This window comes from Melozone crissalis, unplaced genomic scaffold (assembly GCF_028551555.1).
Source record: "Melozone crissalis strain CALT ecotype California unplaced genomic scaffold, PUWL_Pcris_2 ptg000009l_1, whole genome shotgun sequence".
NCBI lineage: Eukaryota > Metazoa > Chordata > Aves > Passeriformes > Passerellidae > Melozone > Melozone crissalis.
This window is the reverse complement of record NW_026535787.1, coordinates 8,542,605-8,566,453: the sequence shown is the minus strand read 5'-3', so window position 1 is coordinate 8,566,453 and position 23,849 is coordinate 8,542,605. Positions and strand designations below refer to the sequence as shown.

General features: G+C 36.5%; 1 protein-coding gene across 1 annotated transcript in view; it reads right to left on the bottom strand.

Annotated features, from left to right (window-relative positions):
• Positions 1 to 23,849, bottom strand: part of GBE1 (1,4-alpha-glucan branching enzyme 1) — a 136,272-nt gene that overhangs the window by 98,211 nt on the left and 14,212 nt on the right. The window contains exon 2 of the mRNA XM_054270313.1: positions 4,545 to 4,714. Coding sequence (XP_054126288.1) covers positions 4,545 to 4,714 — 170 coding nt within the window. The remainder of the gene's footprint in view (positions 1 to 4,544; positions 4,715 to 23,849) is intronic.

Here is a 23,849-nt window from a genome sequence, read left to right as displayed (position 1 = left end):
AAATGACAATTTGAGTGACTTCTTGTTCAATCTCCTGATTTTGTTTTCACATTGACAAGGATATATCCATACACCTCTGAGGCTCATGCCTGAACTTGGAGTTTCACACAAGAAATTAACACTTCTCACAGAGGAAAGGAGTTGTTCTCACATATTAATCAAATAATTGACTTTGTCTTATATAAGAACTGTAGCTGTTTTTTCCCAGAAGTCAAAAAACTTCATAAAGTAAAGCTGAATTCTCAAGTGAAATCAAATCTCTTACAGCAATTGTATTTCCATATATTTTCTGATCAACTGAAGACACCTAAAGAGAATAGAGAGGCCGGCAAACACAAAGCATCCTTGAAGAAAGTCTATCAGACAAGTAGTTCAGACAAAGGAAGGCGCATCAAAACTCCAGTATCCCAACAGGATACCTGCATTCCACTTTATTAGAATATGAAATCAGAACATAACTGGAGAGATCCTACAAGGACACTATTCTGTTCTACACTGTGGCCAATTAGGTCTTCCTCTGCTCACATTAATCATGTCTAAAGCAGATTTCATTAATGATCCTGTGCTTCAGCTATTGGAAAATGGGCAAATAGCTCAAACACTGACATAAAAACAAGTGTCATTACTTCTTCTGATGTTTCCCTGTATATTAGTGCCACCTCACATTACAGTCTATTGCTTTCAATCATCTGCACCCACAGAAATATAACACTGTTTGACTTTACTCATCAAATGTAGATATATTTCTATTAAAAAAAATCTCGAAAGAAAGCCGTAAGAAATTCGGCATGATATCATGACAGTATCTAGAATCCATTTTAGTAAAAATCTGGAATAAAAAAACCTCAAAACATTCTGATACATGAAGTTTTTAGTCAGCTGTCAGATACTCAAATTAAGCACCTTAAGGTACTCTCTTTTCACTCTGAAGGGATCCTGTCAGAATTTAAATAATAGACAAATATCCTCCCAGAACCAACTATCTTACCCTCCTCCAACCTCAGCAGAAGCCTTCCCCACCAGTGCAAGGAAAAGGAAGCAAAAAACAAACCACATATTCCAGACTGATCAACATTTTAGATCAACGTTAGCTGGGAAGAAGGGAAGAGAAAACAACTAAAAGAACAAAAACCACAAATATAACCAGGTATTATATCAAATGCTGACTTCCAAATTAATATATGCATACTTACTCTTAAGCTTTTTAAACCAATATCATTCTTTTTAAAATTAAGGAACTGTTCACAGATAACTCACTGAGCCTTCACATGACATGACCAAATACAAATGCTGAGTGTTCCAATTCCCAAATAAATTCCATGGGTTACTCTCAAAACTCACAGTCACTCACAGTGACTTATTTTGAAACAGTCAATTTTAAAGCAGCAATAAATTGCCAGTAGTCACTGGGTTCCTCAGCAATAGGGCACACAAATGAAATATTCAATGTTATCACTGAGAGTTTTTGAAGGAGCTATAATGTTGATAGAGCCTCTAGTGTTGGAAATTCAGCTGAGTAATTGTCTCATACACTTGATTTACTGAGATGCTGAAAGTACTAATTGACAAATCTTAATGTTTTTGGATGCTCATTTAATACTTCTTAGAGAAAGCTTCATACTAGAACACCAACAGATACAACACTTTTTCTCTCCAATTATGGAGTTTTAAAGAGACAAAAACAGCTCTGAAAGCATTGGGATTTTCTTGAATTCATGTTTCATTCTCTAATACACTTACAGATTTGTGTACTATTACTAGTTTCTAGCTTTTGTTTTTTTTTTTAAAATGCACACTGATATTAAAATTTTTTCTATAAATTAGAGCTATCCCATTCATTACAAATTTCTCAGAATAAGGTATAAAAATCCCATAATCAAAACACCTTAATAGCAAAGCTTTTACTGTCTGCTTTAAGGCATAAAAGTCATTCAGAAAAAACTTCGCATGTACAGGACGAAGGCTTCACATGTATATAATTACAGAAGTAAATTATTCATGTTCATCTTACATATAACTCATAACAAAGATATTAGCAACTATAAGGTTAATTATAAATTTGGGGGAAAAAAGTTCAAGGTCTCTCTACAAAACCTATATGTGCCATTTTAATTCTTACTAGTTTTCGATCCTCAAATGCCTTAAAATGAAATAGCAGAGATTAATATTTTGTGTCTTCACATCAAACATTAAGCTATTCTCAGAAAATACCACATTATTAAGGAAAACACTGCTATTCATTCCAAAACAAAAAGCATCAATTGACAGTTATTTATATTACATACCACCATATTTCAGTTTAAAACCTAAAGACCTTCTGTCTCCTAAATTCAGTGTTTCTTTAAGATTTCCAACTTCCCCTGATGTGGTTATGCTATGGTTCTTTTTATAAAAAAAGTTTTATTTTTAAAAAATCTTTTTAAAAGCAATCCCAATATCCAATTTAAACACAATATAATCATAAATTTAGTCTGAGACTTTAAACCTGCTTGAAAACTTAAAGAAAGGTTAAAGGGATTCAGTTTTAATTAAGCATATCTGTAGCAATCTGACTCTAAATCTTAGGGTTTTGCAATCCAATTTCTCATGAGAATATTATTCAAGATCATATGAATTGAATGACAATCTTCCATGCCTCCAGTCTCTCCAAGTACACTATTGTCCCTTTGGGAATGAATACTTTACTATGATTGATTGATATATAGAGAAACACAGTTTTTCCACATTACAATGAATTTCCTTTAATTTATTTCCTTTTCATATTAGTGCATTCATTAGTGTCTAGATACAACTACTCTAAGATATTAGTCCTACATTTCTGCTTTATATGATGTATTACATCAAATATTTTAAATAAAGTAGGGTTTAGAAAACTATTCCAGTGTTAAGCTATCCTATTCTGGTATACATATACTCCTCCCCAAACCTGATAAGACAATTTACAAGCTATAGCCTCTTTTCAAAATGTTAAACATATTAAAAATCTGGTGTTAATGTTAACATCTTTGAAAACACATATTTAAAACAAATGCATTCTGGTCTTTAGCTGAGTAGTGACATTTAACCTGCACCCATCCCATGAAAACCTTGAGCAATGGGTGGGGTTGCAAGTAGAGGAGAGGCAAGGAGAATTTTCTGCATGTTTCTACATATAAAATTGACCTATGAAAATAACCTGATCCAGCTGCCTTGCAGTCTATATTGATACCTGAAATCACTATTATCTATCTAGTAGGTGAACTATACACGACTCATTATTCAGTGTTAGAGGACATATCCAATTTCAATATTAAAATGCAAGAAGTACACTTACCTATTTATCAATGTCTACTCCAATAAAATGACAAGCAGCACTTTAAGAAAAGCTACTTCATCATTCACTATGTTAGTCATATCAAACAGGATCATGGCTAAAAACAATGTTGCACTAACTTTTCTGTTCAACTTCCACATGAAAACCAGGATTTTTATTAAATAAAAACTTTGCTAAAATAAAGAGTTTCATTTCAATAGCTTCCTCAGACAGGGGTAAGGTATGGCCAACATTTGGCTTTGTGTTTAAGCAAAAGTAGTTAATTACTTCAAAGGACTTTTCTTCATATTGCTTCTTTGCAACATAAATACCCTAGATCAGTATTTTTGCAAAATCAAAGCCAGATAAATAAAACTACATGCTTCTGAAATGCAGTTACATGAACAAAATAACTTCACACAAAGTCCCTGTTCAGTACTTTGGCAGACCTAACTGAAAAGAGAGTAGAGGTGAAAAGGAAAAAAAATAACAAAGCTCTCTGAAACCCTAAACAAAAAGGAGAGCAAATATTGCAGGATTGAAGAGCAATGATCTATGTCACTTTAATCTAAAAGTTTTAAAACATCATTTGAGTGTAGCTGGCCTTCAAATAAGAAGGAAATTTATATTTTTGTTCCAATTTCAAAGGGAATAGTCTTCTGGTTCTCAGAGGAAGCAATGCAATTCCTCCACGTAATACTGCCACCTTCCCATTCTGCTAACACCTTTCCTTCTTCTGTCCTCACAAACACAGAGCAGCTACTCTTTCAGTACTATTTAGTTTGATTTTAGGCTACCATTTCCCAGCAGAACTTTTGTCTAAGCTCTCAGGATGGGAGGGAATTCTCAAGGGCCTTGGTCCTTAACAACACTGTTGCTTGATCAGTAAAAAGAAGAACCAAATTATTTCACTGTTATTTTTGCTTCTCTGCATACAGTTTTAAAAAATTCTAGTTATAAATCTTTAAAAAGAACTTCAGGAAGTTTAGGTACAGCCTTGAGTTGCCGTGTGATCCAGTGTGACATGAGTCATTGCCTTTGGGACATTAAAAAAATGTGTAACACTAACCAAGCAACAGAAACACATCTTCATAAGCTACTGCAACACAGAGGAAAATATTATTCATTTAAGCCATGACATCCATTTTTTACTATCAGAATTTCACCATTGTGACAAAATTTTCTTTAAAAGAAGAGAATATTTATGTAAAACATTGTGCAGAGGAGAAGAAATTTTCCTAAGAATACTTACTGAAGTCACCTGCCAGAAACACTGCTTCTGCTCCTGGTGCCCACTCTTTGCAGTATATTCCACCATCTGCAAGCTGGTTCACTCCAAAGGATTTGTAACTTTTGGTAAATTTATCAAGGCCACCTTCACTTTCCTCAATGTTCTTCAAGTGGTTATAAAACAGAGAATACCTTGCAATGAAAACAGAGAACATTTTTTAGAAAGATTAGCAAGCATCTCTTATATTAACTAGTATAAAAACCTAAAACAAAAAAAAAAAAAAAAAAAATAAGCACACTAACATGAGATTCACTGCTCTCTACCTCTCTACTGGAATAGGAAAAAAAAAAACATGCAATTTCTCCATGGTTGTTACACAGTCTGAAACTGCAATCTCCCTGTTTGTCAGTGCTTTCTCTACTTTACAGGAACATTTTGCACTTTCAGTCTAAAGCTACAATTCCTGACTGGCAGCCAAGAAATCCCAGTATTACTACACAACAGGAGAACTTCACACCCTGAACAGCCTAGCACTTTTCCTTCCATCTTATTAATATCAGACACAAGCCTCCTAGGGAGAGCTGGATAGGCCTGCCACATCTCTCACAGCCAGTTTGAACAGACAGACAATCTCAGGCCATCGCAAAGTTTGCAGTACAGCATGTCAGCGTGCACAAACCCATCTGGTCCTTGCAGAAAGGGGCTCAATAGGCAACCTCTTTACAGAGACAATCAGCAAGACTTTGCAGTCAGTCCTTGACACTGCAACAATCTGGAAAAAAATTGTAGCTTCATAAAAGAAATTATTTGGACCATACCCTACTTATACCAGTTGGAATTTAAATGTCCTAAACCTCTAGCATAAACCTTTGCCTGTAGCAGCTTAAAGTTTTTGATGTATTTTTCTGTTTTCTCCAAGTTTGTGGAATTGATGATAACATCAGGGGCACAATACAAACAAGATGGTCAACTTTGACTCCTAAATTATGAGCTATTTTGTGCAGAAGCACAGCTAAAAGCTGCAATTGAGCATTTAATTAATGCTACCTGTGGAGTTGTTTTTGTTATTTGTTTGTTTTCAGTAAGACACTCCTGAGGTAAATTAGAAATGTGTTTGCTTTTTCATAAATGGTAGAGTCTTCTGAAGTGTATAAAAAACAGTTAGAACCCCTGCAAAACCAAACTTGTCAGCCTTATTACACTTCCTAAGTTTTGCAAAAGGAAATAGAAACACTAAACCAACACTATGAAATAGCACCTTGTTGCTTTCAGAAAAAGAAGTCTGTTTGCAGTGTCAGGACTTAGAACTCTGTGATTTGTTGCAAAGTTTTGATTTTTTTGGCCCGTAGTTCAAAGTAGAAGATTAAAATGCCGGATTACTAGTTAAGGTAAACAGCATTGCCTGTATTAATTTAGAGTACTATTACTATTAAGGTTAATCTCCCAGTGAGTTTTTATTATTTTATTATTAAGACTGATGATCATCTTTAAAGGGAGAAAGATTTGAAAATGCCTCCAGGATACACAGTAGCAAATACACTCATAACTATTTTTGCCCATCCACCTGCATTATTCCTTTAAAATTTGCTCATGGGTATAATCCTCAGAAGTGCATTACTAACTACTACTGCTCTGATAATCAATTTCATTTATGTCCTTGAGGGAAAATATCTTATCAGATTTCCAACTATAAGTGTATTATATACATATACAAACTCAGTTGCTTGACTTACATTTTCAACAGCTTCAATCACAACGACTTATATAAACCTTAAATACAGAAACACAGAGCAAGTCACAAATACCCTCAGAATTTTAACATATATCATCTGGTAAATTCAAGTTACTCTATTTTTGAAGAGTTCTCCTTGGGGAAAAAAGTAAACCAACCACTATAGCTTAGAAATTTAAGTCATTCTTTAAAATATTGTATGATACAAGGAGTATAATTATATACATATAGATATTTTCTCTGTATATATATATATATTTTAATTGGTTAAGGGAAAAATATGTATAATAAGAAGCATATTTGGAGTGTTATCTGCAAATCCCTGTTTGTCTGCCCTAAAATGCTGTTTCAAAATTGCTGCCTGTCACATGTATTGCTTCCGCCTTGTTCTTCTGTGGCTGAAGCAGGATCTGTTTTACTGTAAGCAGCTGCTGTGACTTCAGAGAAGATCTAACTGAAGCAATGAGCTTGATAGAGGTAAAATAAAAGAGGGGGGTTTGAAATATGTTATCTAACCAAAATTATTCTTTTCCTCCCCACTCCTACCACAAATACATTGCCACAGCTTTAAGAAGATGAGTGGATGCCGTATTTACCATACTCAGCAGAAAGTAAAAGTAGTGGTAAGCTTCATTTTGAAACAAAAGTCAGTCACAAACCCTAGAAAGCTGCAGAAGAAGGAAATGAATCCTTTATTACCAGAGAAAAACAAATGGACATAAAGAAGGACTGAAAATCTCAGTGCAGAAAAGGAAAAGGTTTCTATTCACTTCACATCACCTAGAGGTGCAACACACACCAGTGGCCTACTCCTCTTCCTCAACATTATCCCTTCCTAGGAATCAAACCCACTCATCTCCTTCAGAAGAAATAAGCCTCTAACAAATTCAGGATTTGAATGTGGGATGGATGAAAACGGAACTTCAGAAAGCAATTACGTGATTCTGTATCTTCGGGAAAAAAATCAGTAATACAGACATTGTAAACTCTTGATTCTTGTCATAAAAGCACTAAGAACACCCACTGCTTCAATTTTTGCCTTTCAGTAAATTGAGAGTTTAAGCAAACCACGACACAAAGAGACCATGGCATTTAGTAGATGACATGATCATGAGTATCATTGTGAAAAAGTCAAGTCTCTGCTCACTTTGAAAAGAGTGGTGAACAAGATTACATGCTCAATAAATTATTTTTGGGGGGAGAGGGAGGGTAGGCAAGAAAAGGAACATACTAGAAGAATTGCTGAGCAAGGACGTGTAACATTTTTACAATAATTACTTTTTATACAGGACAGACTTGGAACACACCATCATGTACACTGAGTAAGAATGTTCCTTCTATTTGTACAGAAGCACGCTGATTTTAATAGACTAAGTTAATTCAGGTATTATTGCTGCATCACATTGCAGAAATAAAGATTTTTTTCAACAAGCAGTGCTCTCTGTAATTGATTTTAAATTATAATCTAGAAAGAATTTATTCTTTTTAACCACCTCCCGAGATTATACAGTAAGGAACTGTAGTTTGCTCAAAGCTCACAAAAAACTCACCAACTCCTGAAATGGATCAATTACTTTTGCTGTGAACTATTCCAAAAACTCATCTCAGGAGATGAAATACTTCTGGACACAGAACAACATTACTTGTCACAGAAGGCCTTGAAAAGCAGCAGAAAGGGCTCGTAAAGCAGCAACTGTGGCCTGCTGCTCCTTTGAAGGGAAGGACTGAGTTAAGTACATACTCATGTATTTTAGGGAAGTTCAAGATTTTGCTTTCCTGGCCAATATTCAGAGGCTCACTCTTGCAAAAATTTTTCTTTTTTTTTTTTTGGAATATTTTTCTGAATATTTCAGCTTTCATTTCTATACTACTAAGGCTTGTTAAACGCTTAGTTTATCTTCCAAAGTGACATCCCAGGATTACACACAGAAAACCAGAGGAACTTTTTTTCCCAACCAATTCCTAATGTTTATATTGTTCACTAACAGCATATAGGTCTTAATACCAGAGATAAACATTTGATTAAGACTACATTTTGTGATCTCTTCAACACTGAAAATTATGTCACGTTCAGCTATGCATATATACACTTAAATGACAGACTCTGAATGCATTTTGTAAGTTAGAATCTCAATATTCTGGACATGGGAACAGTCAACCTCAGCATCTAGAGCTGTAAGTCACAACAAAAGACTGACTTCTGCCTTCATACTTTTCAAGTTCTCAGAAAGTGCAAAGTCTGTTAAGATTTTGCAATTTCTGAGTGTGAACATCAACACTGCTGAGGATTACTAGTTAAACTATGATTTGAAAAGCACAACCATTACCTTTGGGACAAAATAAACTGAGCAACAAGAAGATCCACAGAATTTCTGAACAGAGCATCTGAAGGGACTGAAAGAAGTTGCATGTGAAGTCCTTTACTACAGGTACAGCAACACAAATCTGACAAGTGTAAGCAGCAGAAGGGGGGCTGCTTATGGTGTACTCCTGGATCCTGGAGTTTTTATGAAAAGGCAAGGTTTTCAAGCCCCTTATTCATTCATTTAGCCTCTGTTAATAGATCAGTGTTTCTTAAAACTGAAATAATGAAATTGTCATCTTCAGACTTACTGAAAATATTTCAGTCTCAGCATGAGCCCAAGAACACAGAACACAGAGACTGAAACAAAGAACTACTCTGTTACCAAGTGCTTTTACACCAACATTTTTGCCCTCCCCATCATTATTCCAGTGTGAAATACTGGTAATCGTAAACATCACCTGAAACATAGTCACAACAGTCTTTTCCTATTGTTGCATCCATAATTTGTAACACAGCATTGCTTTAAATCCCATGCTTTATATGCAGCTTTGTTTGGAAGCCTTACAATAGAAGTGTAGGAATTGGCTGACTTTCCATAGAAGCAGGATTAAAACATCTAACATGAATTACTATAATGGCTATCTAGTAAACAAGTACCCTGCCAAAAAAATAGCCTTCTAAGTGAACACAAAGACAATATTACATCAGCAACCACTTCAAGAACTGACATGTCAGGTGAGCACTTACTCCTCACACTTCTATCACTGAAACACCCTCAAATATTTTGTCTTATGGATACCTACACAACTAAAATTTGTGCAGTAGAAGTAAAGAGTTCTAAGTTTAATGTTAAACTATACAGCCTTATACTAAAAACCATGTTCTATTTATTTTGTAAGTTTGATATACAAACACCCTGGTTCTGCAGTTCCAATAACCCCTGAGTTAATACAACAATTGAACCCGTTAAAAAAGTCTCAGGTATATGTAAAAATTGTTAGCCTCAATATGAAGCATAAGAAAAACAAAGCTAAGCTTGCCCTATCTCCCCAAAGTCAACTGCTTTATTGAAATAAGACTTTTGGCAGATCATTGAACAGTCTGATGGTAAGTCAAAGCACCGAGTTAGAGCTCCACATAAAGCTTTCACATCTTTATTCTTCCAAGGAGAAGAGGTACTAACTCCTTCCTGGCCACCTCATAAAATAACAAAGAGGTATTGTAGTATTTTAAACTTTTAAATTTAACCAGATTAGCTTTAGTTTCTCAGGCATCACTAGAATCTAAACAGAAACTAATATAACCAAAAAGGTATACAAGATACTTTCTTTTAAAGAGGCTGGTGCTGACTACCAGATTGCTGCAAAACTTCGAGACATTTTTGTGCCCATTCTCATGGTTTTTTTACAAAGCTCTTGTTATTGCAGGTTATAGAACAGTCAGTCATCTTACTAAAGACCTGTGGCAACAACACTGCAATTAATGATTTTAGCCCCTCTTCTGCTTATGATGCTGGTTTTAGTAGCTCTTCATCTTTTAGATTTTTGTCCACATCATCTTTTGGTCAAAGCTTATTTCAACAGTATTGGCCCAATATTAATGCTAATTTATTCAAAAGATGAAAGCAAGTAGGAGACTTTGATAATGGTATCCATATGGAAAGTCCAATTCTGCAGATACCAAAGGAAACAGGAAATGAAAGAAAATACCAAGTGAGGTACTCTCTGTAACCAAATCCTACATTTTCCAGCAAGTACAAACATTTAAGTTAATGTCAGTGTCATGGACTACAGTCCAAAGCTTTATGGCATTGTTCACAAATTGCCTCTAATATTGCTGCAATCACTTTGAAGATGCAGTTACAAAGACTTTCACTGACACCAAAGCCAGTGCATAGTCCCTGGTCAAATTAGTGAAGCCCTGGATCTCATCTTCCCTTTGAGTCTGTAGCCAGTTATTCCCTCAATCTCTCATCATTCAACTGGTCAGAAAGCAATGGATTGCAGGAAGACTAAAGTAGGAGAGATAAAGCTCTTCCTAAAGTAAATTTCTGCAGCCCAGCAAATTAAAGGCACTAGACCACTCTGAACTAGAATGATGCAATACAAGCAAATTCCTGCTGGCAGCTTCTTCAATTTCATTTGTCACTAGTGAAAATACACCAAAACAGAAGCCTTGGGTTTTACTTCATTCTTTTCTCCACCCTCTGTCACACACTTTTCATTTGGCTGTTCAGAGTATTACACAGAGCAACCACCCTTCAGGAAAACAGGAAAAAGGAAAGGCGCAGTAAATCTTGGGTAGGTATGACTACTTGAGAACGACAGATTTAATGCATTTTTAACTTTTAACAATTTTATAGTTGTAGTTGATTGACTTGCACTTTCTGCAAGCAAGTCATGTCCCATTCAGGAAATCTTGTTTAATATACATTTAAATAGATTAAGGAACATGAAGAACATGCAACTCATGCAGCCTTTGAAGTGTTAGAACAATTCTGAGAGAGATGCTTTAGAAGCACAAGATAGCCATGGATGATTATTACAAAGATCCAGGAGATGACCACCTAATTTTGCTTCTCTGCAGGTTAAAAGTAAAGTTGTTATATGATTCTGAAATCACGATCTTAAGAAGTTTCCCCATAGCTAAATCTGAATTCTCCAAATCTTCTAATTGCTCCTTCTGCAAAGTTGCTCACTAAAAAATAATTCGCCTCTCTCCAACATCAGAGCAAATATAAAACACACTTTTAGCAGAAAACTAAGGCTTCTGCAGGTTGCCAATGGCATTAGGTTCCTTTCAGGAGTCATAAAATCAACAGTTAACCAAGTAAATTGAGGATATAGTTATTGCAATAAGGAATGTACACAGGTAAACCATTTATGTTGTAATTCCTACCAAAAATGTGGTTTTTTACTAGCTGCTAGAAGACCATCCAGCAGAGAAGTCATAAGAGTGAGCAAGACATGCAAAAGCTTGAAAAATAACTTTTCCAAATTTTCTCTGCTTGGCAGATAATTAATAACTCCCAATTCTCTCTGGATGTTTCATGACTGCAAAATGCTGAGGTAAAGAATTTATGCCTAGAACACTAATGTAGTTCACATCTCAAACTAAATGCAACATCAAAAATTAAGAAATATTTGCTTGAGATAAATAATACATAATCACTCTGTTGGAAGCCATCAACACAAGACAAGACATCTGATTCAGCATCACCTCCTTGCAAAATAATTTTAAGTACAATGACATGCAAGTCATGCCCTAACAAAAAGTCTAGTATGTGGAAGCACAACAAAAAATGGGCAGAAAAAAGAGGAACTACAGATTTTCTTGACATCCTATCAGCAATTTCTAGCAGAAATGCAAAGACCTGTAAGCTGTGATGTCTAATATGGATAAATATCACTTCATAGTATTTTAGCAAGAAGATTATTTGTTGCTGACCAGGAGCCATCTTCCCTGCTTTAAGCATTAAGGTAACTTATTGGCTTTGGCAGCATTTGACAGCTGTAATGTGTTTGCCATCAGCATCAGAATGAACACACACAATTCTCAACTTGGAACCAAATGCAGGAGAGGTTACAAGATGTACCAAATGCAAACTTAATGCAATCAATTATTAACAACTGCCCCACTGGCTTCTCTAAACCAATCCCAATCCCAAAAACAATCCCCCTCCCACCCACCTCTCCCTGGCCAATATTTAGAGGCTCACTTATACACATTCCTGTTCATCTCTCACCCACTTCAGTTTATTAGAAACACATGGATGCACCTCACAGGCTAAGTGTAACAAATTACTAGTGTTTAGAAGGACCAAGAGGCATTTTCTTTCCATCAGAAGCCCAGCAAACTACTTAGAGACATCAATTGCAGGAGGAAAGAAGAAAGAACTGCACATGTATCAACACTTCCTACAAGAAAGCCATTTACTTTAACCCTCTAATGGAATAAAAGATATACAGCAATTTGAGAAAATGAAACAAATAAAGCACACACTCCTCAAAGAACAAAGTAAGGAAAAAAAAACCACAAATAAAGAAAAATTAAATTAAAAAAACCAATAATTAAAAAAAAACTCCACAGACAAACCCCCAAACCTTACAATACTAAGTTGTGTTACAACCTTCTGGAATGGCACAGCTAAGTATATTCTGTATCTGCCAAAGCACTCAAAACAGCTTCCCTATCACAAGGGCACAGTCTAAATAAGACAGCAATTACAAAATAATGAGAGTTCTATATATTTTTTCTCTGAATGTAAGGAGACAAATTTAGCAGCAGCATACTTCATTTATTTAGGTACAGGATTTCTTCATTTCATAGTCATTGTTCCATTATTCCTCTGCTAAGCAGTCTTTATTATGCATGAGTTCTACACTAAAGCCCCTCTTTTAGCTATAATAATTTGCTTCACTGTTGTGATGATATCTGAAGTTGATGGAGTTTCTGGAATTAATGTAACTACAGAGAAACCCCATCACATCTGAGCAGAAAGCTGCAGAAGCACAGCGACAGATTTTCTTGAAATCAGTAGACTGGGGCTGCGTTAGCTCATGTTTCATATTACACAAGAGAAAATAAACTGAAAGGTCAGTTGAACAGTTACAGCATTGCCCTTTTCCAAGGTAATCAGCAGAGCATGTAGCAGAGACGTGAGCACAGGCGTGACTGGAACGCCAGTAGCTGATAAAGAGGCTCTTGCTGCCAAAGCAGTGGGACAAGACACTGCTCTCTCCCAGGGGCTGTCGAGGAGTGGGGCACACTGCACACCTTACCTCACTAACTCTGAGTTATTGCTTTAATTTGAAATTGTGGTCTTGCTAAATATTCAGGTTACCATATTGCCGAAACACACTAAAAAATGTAACACTGAACATTAATCACATTCATGGGTAACCTATAGGAACAGTATAATTATTTATGTGTTTGTAATATGAAGACAACTGAGCCAAAAATTAATCTGGTTTACTAATGCCTTTTTATTATACATTCACAAATTCTTGTTATTCAGTACTATTTAACTGGAAACCAAAGATTAGATTTTCTCCCCATGCTAAAAACAGCTTATTGTTTCTCTTCTAAGCATGTATTTATTAGTAGAACATTCAAAACTGTTTCTACTCATCATATCAATAAATGCTTAAAAAGCACCTTAATCTAGAAAGAACTCAGATGTTTCATTTACCAGAATTAATTTTAATGAAGCTGTAAACAGCAGCTTCTCAATTCCCATTTGATTCCTCTGCTAGCTATTGCTAACAAACCCCCTTTGTGTTAACAGAAATCAAGATCCAGTTTGGGGCAAAGAGGCAAGGATTACTACAGCACTACTACAAAGCTGGAATCAAAACAAAGTTGCTGTGCAAGAGACTTCAGGGAAAAACCAGAATTTTTGTAAAAATAATTTGTAATTCTCCTCTTGATAGTCAAGTATTATTAACTCTTGCAGGACTTCAGTAAGCTGGAAGCACCAGATGGCACCATTTCTAAAACATTTATTTGAGCAGTGAGAATCAGCTCACACACCTCCTACATGTTGTAAAAGCCCTGCATAGTGACAAAATAATAGACTTCAATAACACTTTAATTTTGTTTTCAAGCTGGTTTGTATATTGTGGGTTTGGGTTTTTTATTAGCTTGCCACAGCAGCAAACATAACAAGACACGGGTTTCTTTTCAAACTTGGATTTCAAGTCTGCTGCATCAGTTTGACTCCCACATTGAAAAGCTGCAAGTAACATTAACTGCAATAAATGAAGCTCAACACAAGCCTAAGGACTTACCTTTCTAAATAAATTCACCAGAAATTAAACCTGAAAGTTTTATTTGTCTACCAGACAGAAAAAAAGCTTTTAAATCAGAAGTCAGAACTGCTGATTTATTTGAAATAAAACACCAAATATTCCTCACTACCTTTGCCACTCATCCCACTTTGGCGGAAACACGATGGAGTAAGAATTGTTATTTGAATTCCCTGCCAGAAAACTGCCCAGCTGCTCTAGCTACTGCTTCATTGCTCATTTCCACAAGTCATATTTCACCTCCCTTAAAAATATGCTCCAGAACTAAAAATGAAGTCACGATATAATGGATAAGATCAACAGCTTGTATATTTAAACTATTGCATAGGTCACTATTTGAAAGACATGTTAGAAACTTAAATAAAAATTCTCATCCTTGATAAATATCAAACACAACCTCCCCTTACTACAGATTTTTTTTTTTGTCAAACCTGAAGCACATTTAAATGGACAGCCATCTTAAGAGACTGCCAAAAAGATGGTTTGAGAAAAGATACCTATATCAACACCTGGCTTCTTTACTGCCTCTCCAAACTGTCCTCACTATAGCAATTTTCCTTTCCATAAACCTACAGTATGCCACCTAATGAAATAACCCCTTAAATTCTACTAGCTTTAGAATGCGCATGTACTCGTGCATCATCTAAAATACATGATTTGTTTAAATTTGCCATGCACAAACATATACTCCCAATCCCTGTCATGCACACAAATATCCTGCCATTGCAGGTTTCTTCCTGGCCTTTAAGTGTTTGTCATCACCCACTTTTCATTTACCGCTGTATTTTATCGTAACAAAACTTCACAGAACTCCAGGAGAGAAAAGCCTGCATGAGATTTTTACACAGCACCACAGCTGGACAAACAAGTATTAAACATGGAATGAGAAGGAAGGACTATTGCTTTTATTACTGACCACTCTGCCAGCTTTGATCAGCCATCACTGGTTTGATCAGGGAGTGTTTTCTCTGCAGGCTCAGGAGCGGTGGGGGCTGTTCACACAGACCAAACATTCAACTCCCCCAGCATGCCTGCTCTGCTCTGCAATGCCTGGGAAAAGTCTATTGAGAAAACCATTTTAAGGGAGAAAAAGTCACCTCTAGTGATTGGGAAATAAGATCTGGGATATTTGGGGTGGGGAGGGGTGAACACCATTATCACACAGCTCCAGTCACCTCAGCAGAGGCACCACAGTGGCTTCACAGCACAAACTTTTCTAAATTTAATTCTTAGCTGCTTGAAATGCAGACAAGAGCAACAAGGGAAGCCAAGCACCCAAACATTTATACCGACCACAATGCCAAGTCTTCATAATTTACTGTCAATGTACCAGAAGTATAATTAGAACTTGTGTACTTGAGAAATGTCTGTAACTAGTCCCAGGCAATCAATTCCCACAGGAGCCAAGCAAGCTAAAAGCAAGTATTGTTGTTAAGAGCTGCTAGGAATAGTTTGTGACATTCATGTCCAAGCATTTTCAAGGTGCAGTCTAAACACTGTTTATTCCAGAGTTCAGTTAGAATGAATATTGAGGTAAGAAATACTACCCATTAACAAGATTGTTTTAGCCAAAAAAGCAAACAGCAGATTTTCCAAGTTGCTATACTGAAAATTTTAAACTTTATTGAAAACAGGACACTTTAGTTTTCACACAGTCTGGCTATTCTTGTGAAATGCTAAGGTACCATATCTCTTTGATATAATCTCAATCGGACTAAAACTGCATGATTTGCAGCATCACCCAAATCTGTTAAGCATGTAACTGCAGAAAAAGCACTGCCCAGCAGCTGTTGGATTCATCCCACATAGCCCCTTCCACATGATTTAAGCTCCTAAGTACATATGGTATAACTTCCAAGAAACCTCTTTCTGATGGGAGTGCAGCTGTACTGGATGTTAGGGAGAGCCCAATCATTTTAGACATCATTTACTTTGCAGTTGCCAAGCAAGCAAATATTTTCTACAATGTGACTTATCTGTCACAACATTAGAAAGCTTATGATTCAAGTTTTGAATTGATTTGACTAAAGAAAATTGCAAACAAAATAGAGGGGAGAGTATTATCTAGTTCTTCATTACTGTGCAACATTCAAATCTCTTAATAACTCAAGGCACATCAAGACAGTGAAGTTTACAGCAGAATTTTAAATATCTGAAGTGGTGAGGTAACTTGGGACACAGCAATTGCAACAATTCAAAGCAGAACTACCAAGTTAGAATGTCTGGTATTGCCAGGGTTAGTCATCCTGACACACTGCACATGCAAGTGTAACCACTCTTACTGTGAAGTGCTACTGGGAAAACTTCCAAGATCACGGAATAAACCCTTATCTAATATACGGAGTTAGGAAATAAAAGATGTAATAGAACACTTTATTTACTGGGTAGAAAAAATTGGTTGTCTGCAATTTCAAATTCATCTTGTCTGCCCAAAACTATATGCACCTTCTAAAACAACTAAAGTTAGAGCCATCTTTCATAGAAAATTTAACATAGGCATGTTTATACAAAACCTTTTCTGTAGAGAATTAATATTACTAAGCACTCACTATAGATGAATAAACTTAAACAGCAAATAGGTTGAGCAACATAGTAATGGATTATATGCTGGACAATTTTCCTCTTTAATAATTTTCCATAATGTCACCCATTATGACATCCTTATGACTACTTAGTTTTTTTCTCTTTATAAATAAACTTGGACAATTTGCACTGGATTACTTGCTTGAAAAGCTGTGTTTTAAAGTACCTATCTTTAAAGCACAAAATAAAAAAAGCAGTGCACTGCAGCCTTGATTGAAAAATAAAAGAATGTATATGATGATCTGCACATCTGATTGTTTACATCCCCTCTCCTAAAATTCATAGAACAAAACATAAAAGTAATATCTCTTTTACTGGAGCTAAGCCTAGAAAATACTACCAGCTCCAATTTCCAGCCTGGAGAACTGCCAAAGAAAAACCTACAAACTGAGGCAAGCAGGACAACAGGTTAGTCCCAAAGCATCAGGCAGCAGAGCCTCCTTATTTGAGGTCAACTTGATATGCACCAGCACAAGGGAATAACAAAGCAGAAAAACCATGAGCCAAAACTTCAAGTGTTCAGAGTTTTTTAGGAAATCAGTCTCTTCATTTGTGAGCTATATATGAATAATAAAGCTGGTAATAATGATATTAATACTTCCAAGGCATCAAGGAAGATAATCAGTATTGTTAGCTATGCAAACAATTAACATGTTTCATTTTTTATCACCTTTTATTCTTTGCATCAGAGCATCTTGGCTATTTATTATTCCAGGAATAAATGTATAACTTTTAAACTGCATACAGCCCTCCCAAAAAGCCCTACTTAAACTTTTCCTTCTACTCTTGGAGAGCTTGAACTCACATTCAGCTTTTACAGAGCTACCCATACATGACCACCTATTCCATAACCACCTATTCTGCCCCTCCCAATACACAAAGTTTGTGCACTGCCAGTTAGAAGCCTTTTTCAATTGCCATCTGAACTGGTACAGGATGAAAGATTAGTGAGTAAAACACATGCAAAAACTGACAGGGGGTGCCACCTAGAGAGAAGAAAATAAATATTCTCTTAGGACCAAGGCTCCATTCCCGTAGGTTTCACATGCAAGAAAACAAAACCGTGAACCATCCAGTCCCAATGCAACATTGGCCCAGTCCTGAGCAGGAGGGTGAGACTCAAACAGTTTTGAGAGGTCCCCTTCAACCGGAATTGTTCTCTGAACATTTAGTACTTCACATCTACCGTGAAGCTAGACAGTTCTGCTTTAAAAAAACTAAATTTAAAACCACCACAAAGCACATAAGATAAATAAAACTAACAATGGAGATCACAACAGATACTAACACAGCAAATGCCAAAGCATTCTAATATATCTTGGATTACTGGCAACCACATACACCTCCCCTAAGCTTGCATTAATTTTCTTTGTTTGTGTTTCTGTATCTATGCACACAAGAATTCCACAAAGCTAAAACACACAAAAACTTGGAGAAAACAGCCCAGCTCCTACCTCAATAGTAGTTTAGCATCCATCTTCCTTTGCAAAGGACAAAACATAGCTCTACATCACCAGGGAGGGAGTCACAGTTTAATTCATTGCAGTGTGATGGCTAGAATTAGTGTAACGCCACACATCATGTAGCCTCTCTCACAGCAAAGAGCTGTTGATATGGACCTCCCTTCTTTTAAATCTGAAGGAAGACTGAGTCATTATAGTCCATCATTCATACACTCTAAGAAAAATTCATAATTATTCTTCTTGGGTTTTTTTGAGCTGAGCATTTGTGTGCCTTTAAGAACGTGCACACAAAATGAACTCTTAATTTCTTTTAAATGTTAAACCACAGAGGGGGTGATTTTGTGATGAAGTTTGCAGACACTTCTGTTCAAAAGCCCTGGTGTGGTGTCCCAGTGCACCACATTACACAATACACTTGCACTTGGTTATGACAGAAAGCTTCCAGCAACACACCAGACAGACAAGAGACTGGCAGAAAAGCCCTTCTTTCTCCTTCACAGTCCTTTAGTACAGGTCAGACAGGTAAACACAACCCAGAACCACAGCTTCTCTCCCAAATCCAAATTTCACACAGCCCATGCAGTTATGTTTCATGTCCTACAAGGAGCAAAAGCTCATTAAAGGTTTCCAGCACAAGATGTGCACATCAGGTGAGGAGGAAAACAATAAGCAGGGCTTGAATTTAAATGTTCTTTTTTCCTTTATCTGCACTGGAAGGCACCCCTGTGCATGGCGGCAGGTTGGAACTGCATGATTTTCAAGATCTTTTCCAACCCAAGCCATTTGATGATTTTAGGAAATACAACTGAAACAACCCAAATTTTCAACTTGTCAGACAGCTTCTTAAGAGAAGCTTCCTAAATTTATCAATTATTCCTAATCAAGCATATCCTTTCAGGTTGCTTACTGAGGTAAAATCCACAAAAACTAGATTCATAAAAGCATAGTCTGTATATATCGTGAAAAATCTGAACAAAAAGTGATCTGGACAATATTAAGGAGTCCAAACCAGCAATTCATCTCTCTCTCTAGTACTAAAAGAGTTGTTAGAACTGCATTGTGCTCATGTGTAACACTCGACCTTTGGGGGAGGCTCATGTCTGTTCTCCAACACAGATCTCAACCTGCACACGTGATGTAACTCTGTTCTGTCAGACCCTTTAAGAGCACACAGGATCAACTCAGCTTCTCCATCAGCCCTCCCATTTAGTTCCTCAGGCTCCCAGCATGCTCCAAGTCCAGGATAAGCAAAAAGCAGGGTCCCACAGCCAGGCCCTGACCTGTTCTTCGGCCACAACTTTCCCTTTTGGCAAGACCTTCCTCCTCCCCTTCACCTCAGTTTGGAGCAAAGACAAGCTGTGAGCTCCACAACGAACAGGGCTACTTTTCTCCATGCAGTTCTCAAAACAAGTCAAACTGTCCCTGATAGAATTTTATGAACCTGACATTTCAAATAGCTCAAACATAGCCAAGATCCACAGGCAAAAAAAAAAAAAAAAAAAAGAAAACAAACCTAAACTCATCCTCTTAAAAGTTTTAAAAGCTTAAGGTATCTTAAAGAGAAAAGCTGTTCTTTAATTAGGTCATTATTTACATTATTGGGCAGAGGAGGTAAGTATTTTCAAAGTAAGTATTGAGGCAGATGCCAGCAAACATGAAAGACAGTGAACATGATATGGTAACCTTCTACTAAAACAAACAAGAATGCAAGGCCAAAACTTAAAAACTAAATCTTAAAAACTAAATTAGCTAGCTCTTTCTAGACCAAATTCAGTGTCAGGCACCCTCCACTTTTCCTTTGAGAAGAAATTCCTAGTAGCAACTAGCTGCCAAAGGGTTTTGTGGGAGTTTTCTGTTTGAGATTTTCTTGCTGGTTGGTTGGGTTTTGGTTTGGTTTTGATGGGACAGTAATGGGAAAGCAGTGGTTATGGGGGTGAATAGTAAGAAAATAGTGCAACAGAAACTATCTCAGCCTACCTAATTATTGATTTTTTATTTAATGTGTTCTCCCAGAAACAAATATAAACTTAATACTAAGTTTAACTTGCATCAAGGACAGCTATTCTAGGACCATTCAGTGAACTTCAAACTTTGCTTATTGCTAAAGTTCCGAAAACTCTCACTCCTTGGACAGTTCACAGAGAAATTCAGAAAGGGGGAAAAAAAAAAAAAAAAACCCACAAAACCCTGCTGTCATCTTATTGCAAGAGTTCCATACCTTCTCAGTGATTTCTCATGTGCAGCTCCTCACAGCACTGACTCCTTCACAGCACAACCAACAAACTCCAACTCTCTCCTCACGCAGCTACCGCACTCATTTTATTGGACACAGCTGTGGCCTGTTAAGGGCAGGCCTCAATCTCTGGTGATTGGTACAGCTGCAGCTCTTCAGGGGTGAGACTGCCTTCTGCACTATTCTCTTACATTTCATCCCTCCACAAAAAAGTCACAGAAAATACACACACACAGTGTCTCCCCCATCAAATCCATTAATAACACACCTTGAACAGAGTTGAGTAGCCAAATAATCCCATTTCATTAACAGTGTTGAAGACTGAAGAAAAAATGCTGCCACAATTTTAGTTTGCACTTGTAATCTCCTTTATTTTTGATCTGTATGATCCCACACCACCAGCTCCACACAAACTTACAAGATCCTCTACTCCCTCAACCCTGAGGTCATCTATAAGTGTTCACGAGTTTTCATGAAGAGTTTCAGTAGCATGCAGCATATTCCAATTAAATATAAAATATATGTTATAACAATGACAGAATCAGACAGATTTTGTTTCACAAGTACTTTTATTCTGGCTGTTTACAACACAGACATCACAGGAACAATTAAAAAAAAAACCAAAACCAAACTTGTTCTACATTATTACCAAGTACTAAGGTATTTGACAATCAAACTTCCATCTTTCTAAAACATATTTCTTTCTTTTGTAATTAATGCTCCGGAGTGAATTCCCTCCTCTACCTTGTCAAGTAACACAACTGCTGTATTTTTTCAAAAGAAAGATTTGTATTATCAGCCTCAAATCCCAAACTTCTCAAAGACCATGAAGTGCTGGCTTGGACACCCACAATACTTACTCCAGATTGCTCCCTGTGTAAAAAGGATACAATAAAGGCGTACAAGGAAATGGTTCTCATGGCAGGCAAAAGCAGGAAAGGTAATTAATGTAAAAAAAGAAGATGTGATGTAAGTATTTTTTTAAGATCTGAAAACACAAACTCAGTATATTTTACCCTTTCATAATACTTGAATTCAAGATACTTTTGCAATAATCACAAGGGTTGTGCAGTGTCGGTAATGTATGATGATATGGGTTTTGTTTGGCTGCATTTTGGTAGGGTAGAACACTTCCCATAATAAACAGCATTCCCTGGAGTACTGACACGATTGTATCCAATACAAATTGCATCATGAATAATGCAGAAGCTATTTCTTTAAGATTTGACAGTTACCTGTATTTCTAAAAAATTAACAAAAAGCACTTACATGCCTCTATCTACTAATAAACATTTCTTAGTGATATCTAACCAAGATATCAGAACACCAAGAATTCCTGAAGACTCACACTGAAATATGCCATTATTTCACCTGAAGGTCAATAGCCATCTTGCTCATGTAGACACATGATACAATTTTTTAAGCTGCCTGCCTTTGGCCATCTCCCTTGTCAGCTATCACAGCAGAGCACAAAGGAACAAGCAGGCAGAATCCTCCACAGAAGTTATTGAGATTTCATGTGGTCTGCAATTACCATGTCACTGCAATAACCATCATGAAAAGCAACACTACAGGTTGCAATTACAACCTGTTTGCTCCAGTTATCTTATGACCACCCCAACAATTATTTAAAAACCCTACCCACACGACTCCCACACCACACATTTTTCTCCTCATAGCTAGAAAACAGAACACAGCAGAGTCTGGACACTTTCTGAAAGAGATGTAACCCGAGCTTTCATGACAACCTTTAGAGCTTCTGTAAATCTGCATTCCCTATTTTCTTTTCCTTCTGCTCCCAAGTTTGCCCTGGCTCTCAAAAACACTGACATCCTTTTAGTTTTATTTTTGTTGAGGCAATGAATGTTTTTGAAAGAAGCAGAGTGAAGTTATCAGAGAAGACAGGAATTCAAATTTATATTACAGTAGCAACTTTGTGTGTAGATGCATTTGAGTGTACAAAAATCCACTGCACTCATCCAGCCTCAAATTTGCTTTGGCTATATTATGAATGGTAGAAACAGCAAATTATATTAGGATCTTATGGTAGTATGTGCAACAGTATCCTAATATTTTATCTTCATCATGTCACCACCTATTCATGCTTCCAAGTCAACATGTCAACATGAGTTTTGAAACACTAAACTTGTAATCTGATCTCCTACACTGCAGCTGTAACACACTAGCTTGTTTCCTGGGGATATATACAATTCTAATATTGTTCAATAAATAGCTCTGTCATTTAATTAAGGTCATACATGTAAGATCTATCACTGTAAAAGCTCCCCACTTTATTCCACATCACAAAGGAACCTTTCCTGAGTCCATCTGTCAAGACCACAATTTTCTCTTTGCTTCAATTCCCTCGTGGTTTCTTTCATAATTCACAAGTGGATCAGTTGATGAAAGAGTATCAATAGAAACAGCAGGAAAAAAGAAAATCTTCAGCCAAAGCTTTTAGCCTAGGAAATGATGCATTCACTGCCAAAGCACATGCACAACAGCACTGCCAATCTCTGTTTTCTAGATGCCCCTTTGCATCTTAGAGGCTATTAGATTTTCACCAGGTAAAAAGCTCATACCCCACTGAATTTTGAAGTTTTTACGATGCCATTTGTCCCCTAAAGGGGAAAGCAAACCACAGCAGGAACACCACCTTGATGAAGCACAGCAAGACCCAGAGAACTCCCAACCAGCACTTTTCAGCTCCTTCTCCAACAGAGCTGTTCATGCAACCTCAGTCTTGGTCAGCCTATTCTGCACAAAGCTTTAGAAAGCCAGAAAAGTAATTTACAAGCTGCAGGGGATGAATACTTTCTTTACAGTGACATTTCTGAATCAACAACTTCAGCAAAATAGATTCAGAAAGCTAATCTACTGCAGATAGATATTAAAAAAAAAAAAAAAAGAAAAACACCTAGTTCAAAATAAAAATGCCCATACATCTGAAAAATTTTATGGGAATACACCACTGCAAAGTATGAAAGACATTTTAAAAAACAGACACAAATTACTGTCTATGCCTACTTTTCTGTTACAGTTTCCTTGCCACAAGAATTGTGGTCCTTGAATAAAAACAAAAAAAACCCCTTACCCTTATTCTTCTTCTATTCATCATTTATGCTTTTACATGATCAAAAATATCAAAGCCAGGGTTTGGAGCCATCAGATCAAAATTATGTTTCTCTGTGCTAGGAAGTAGG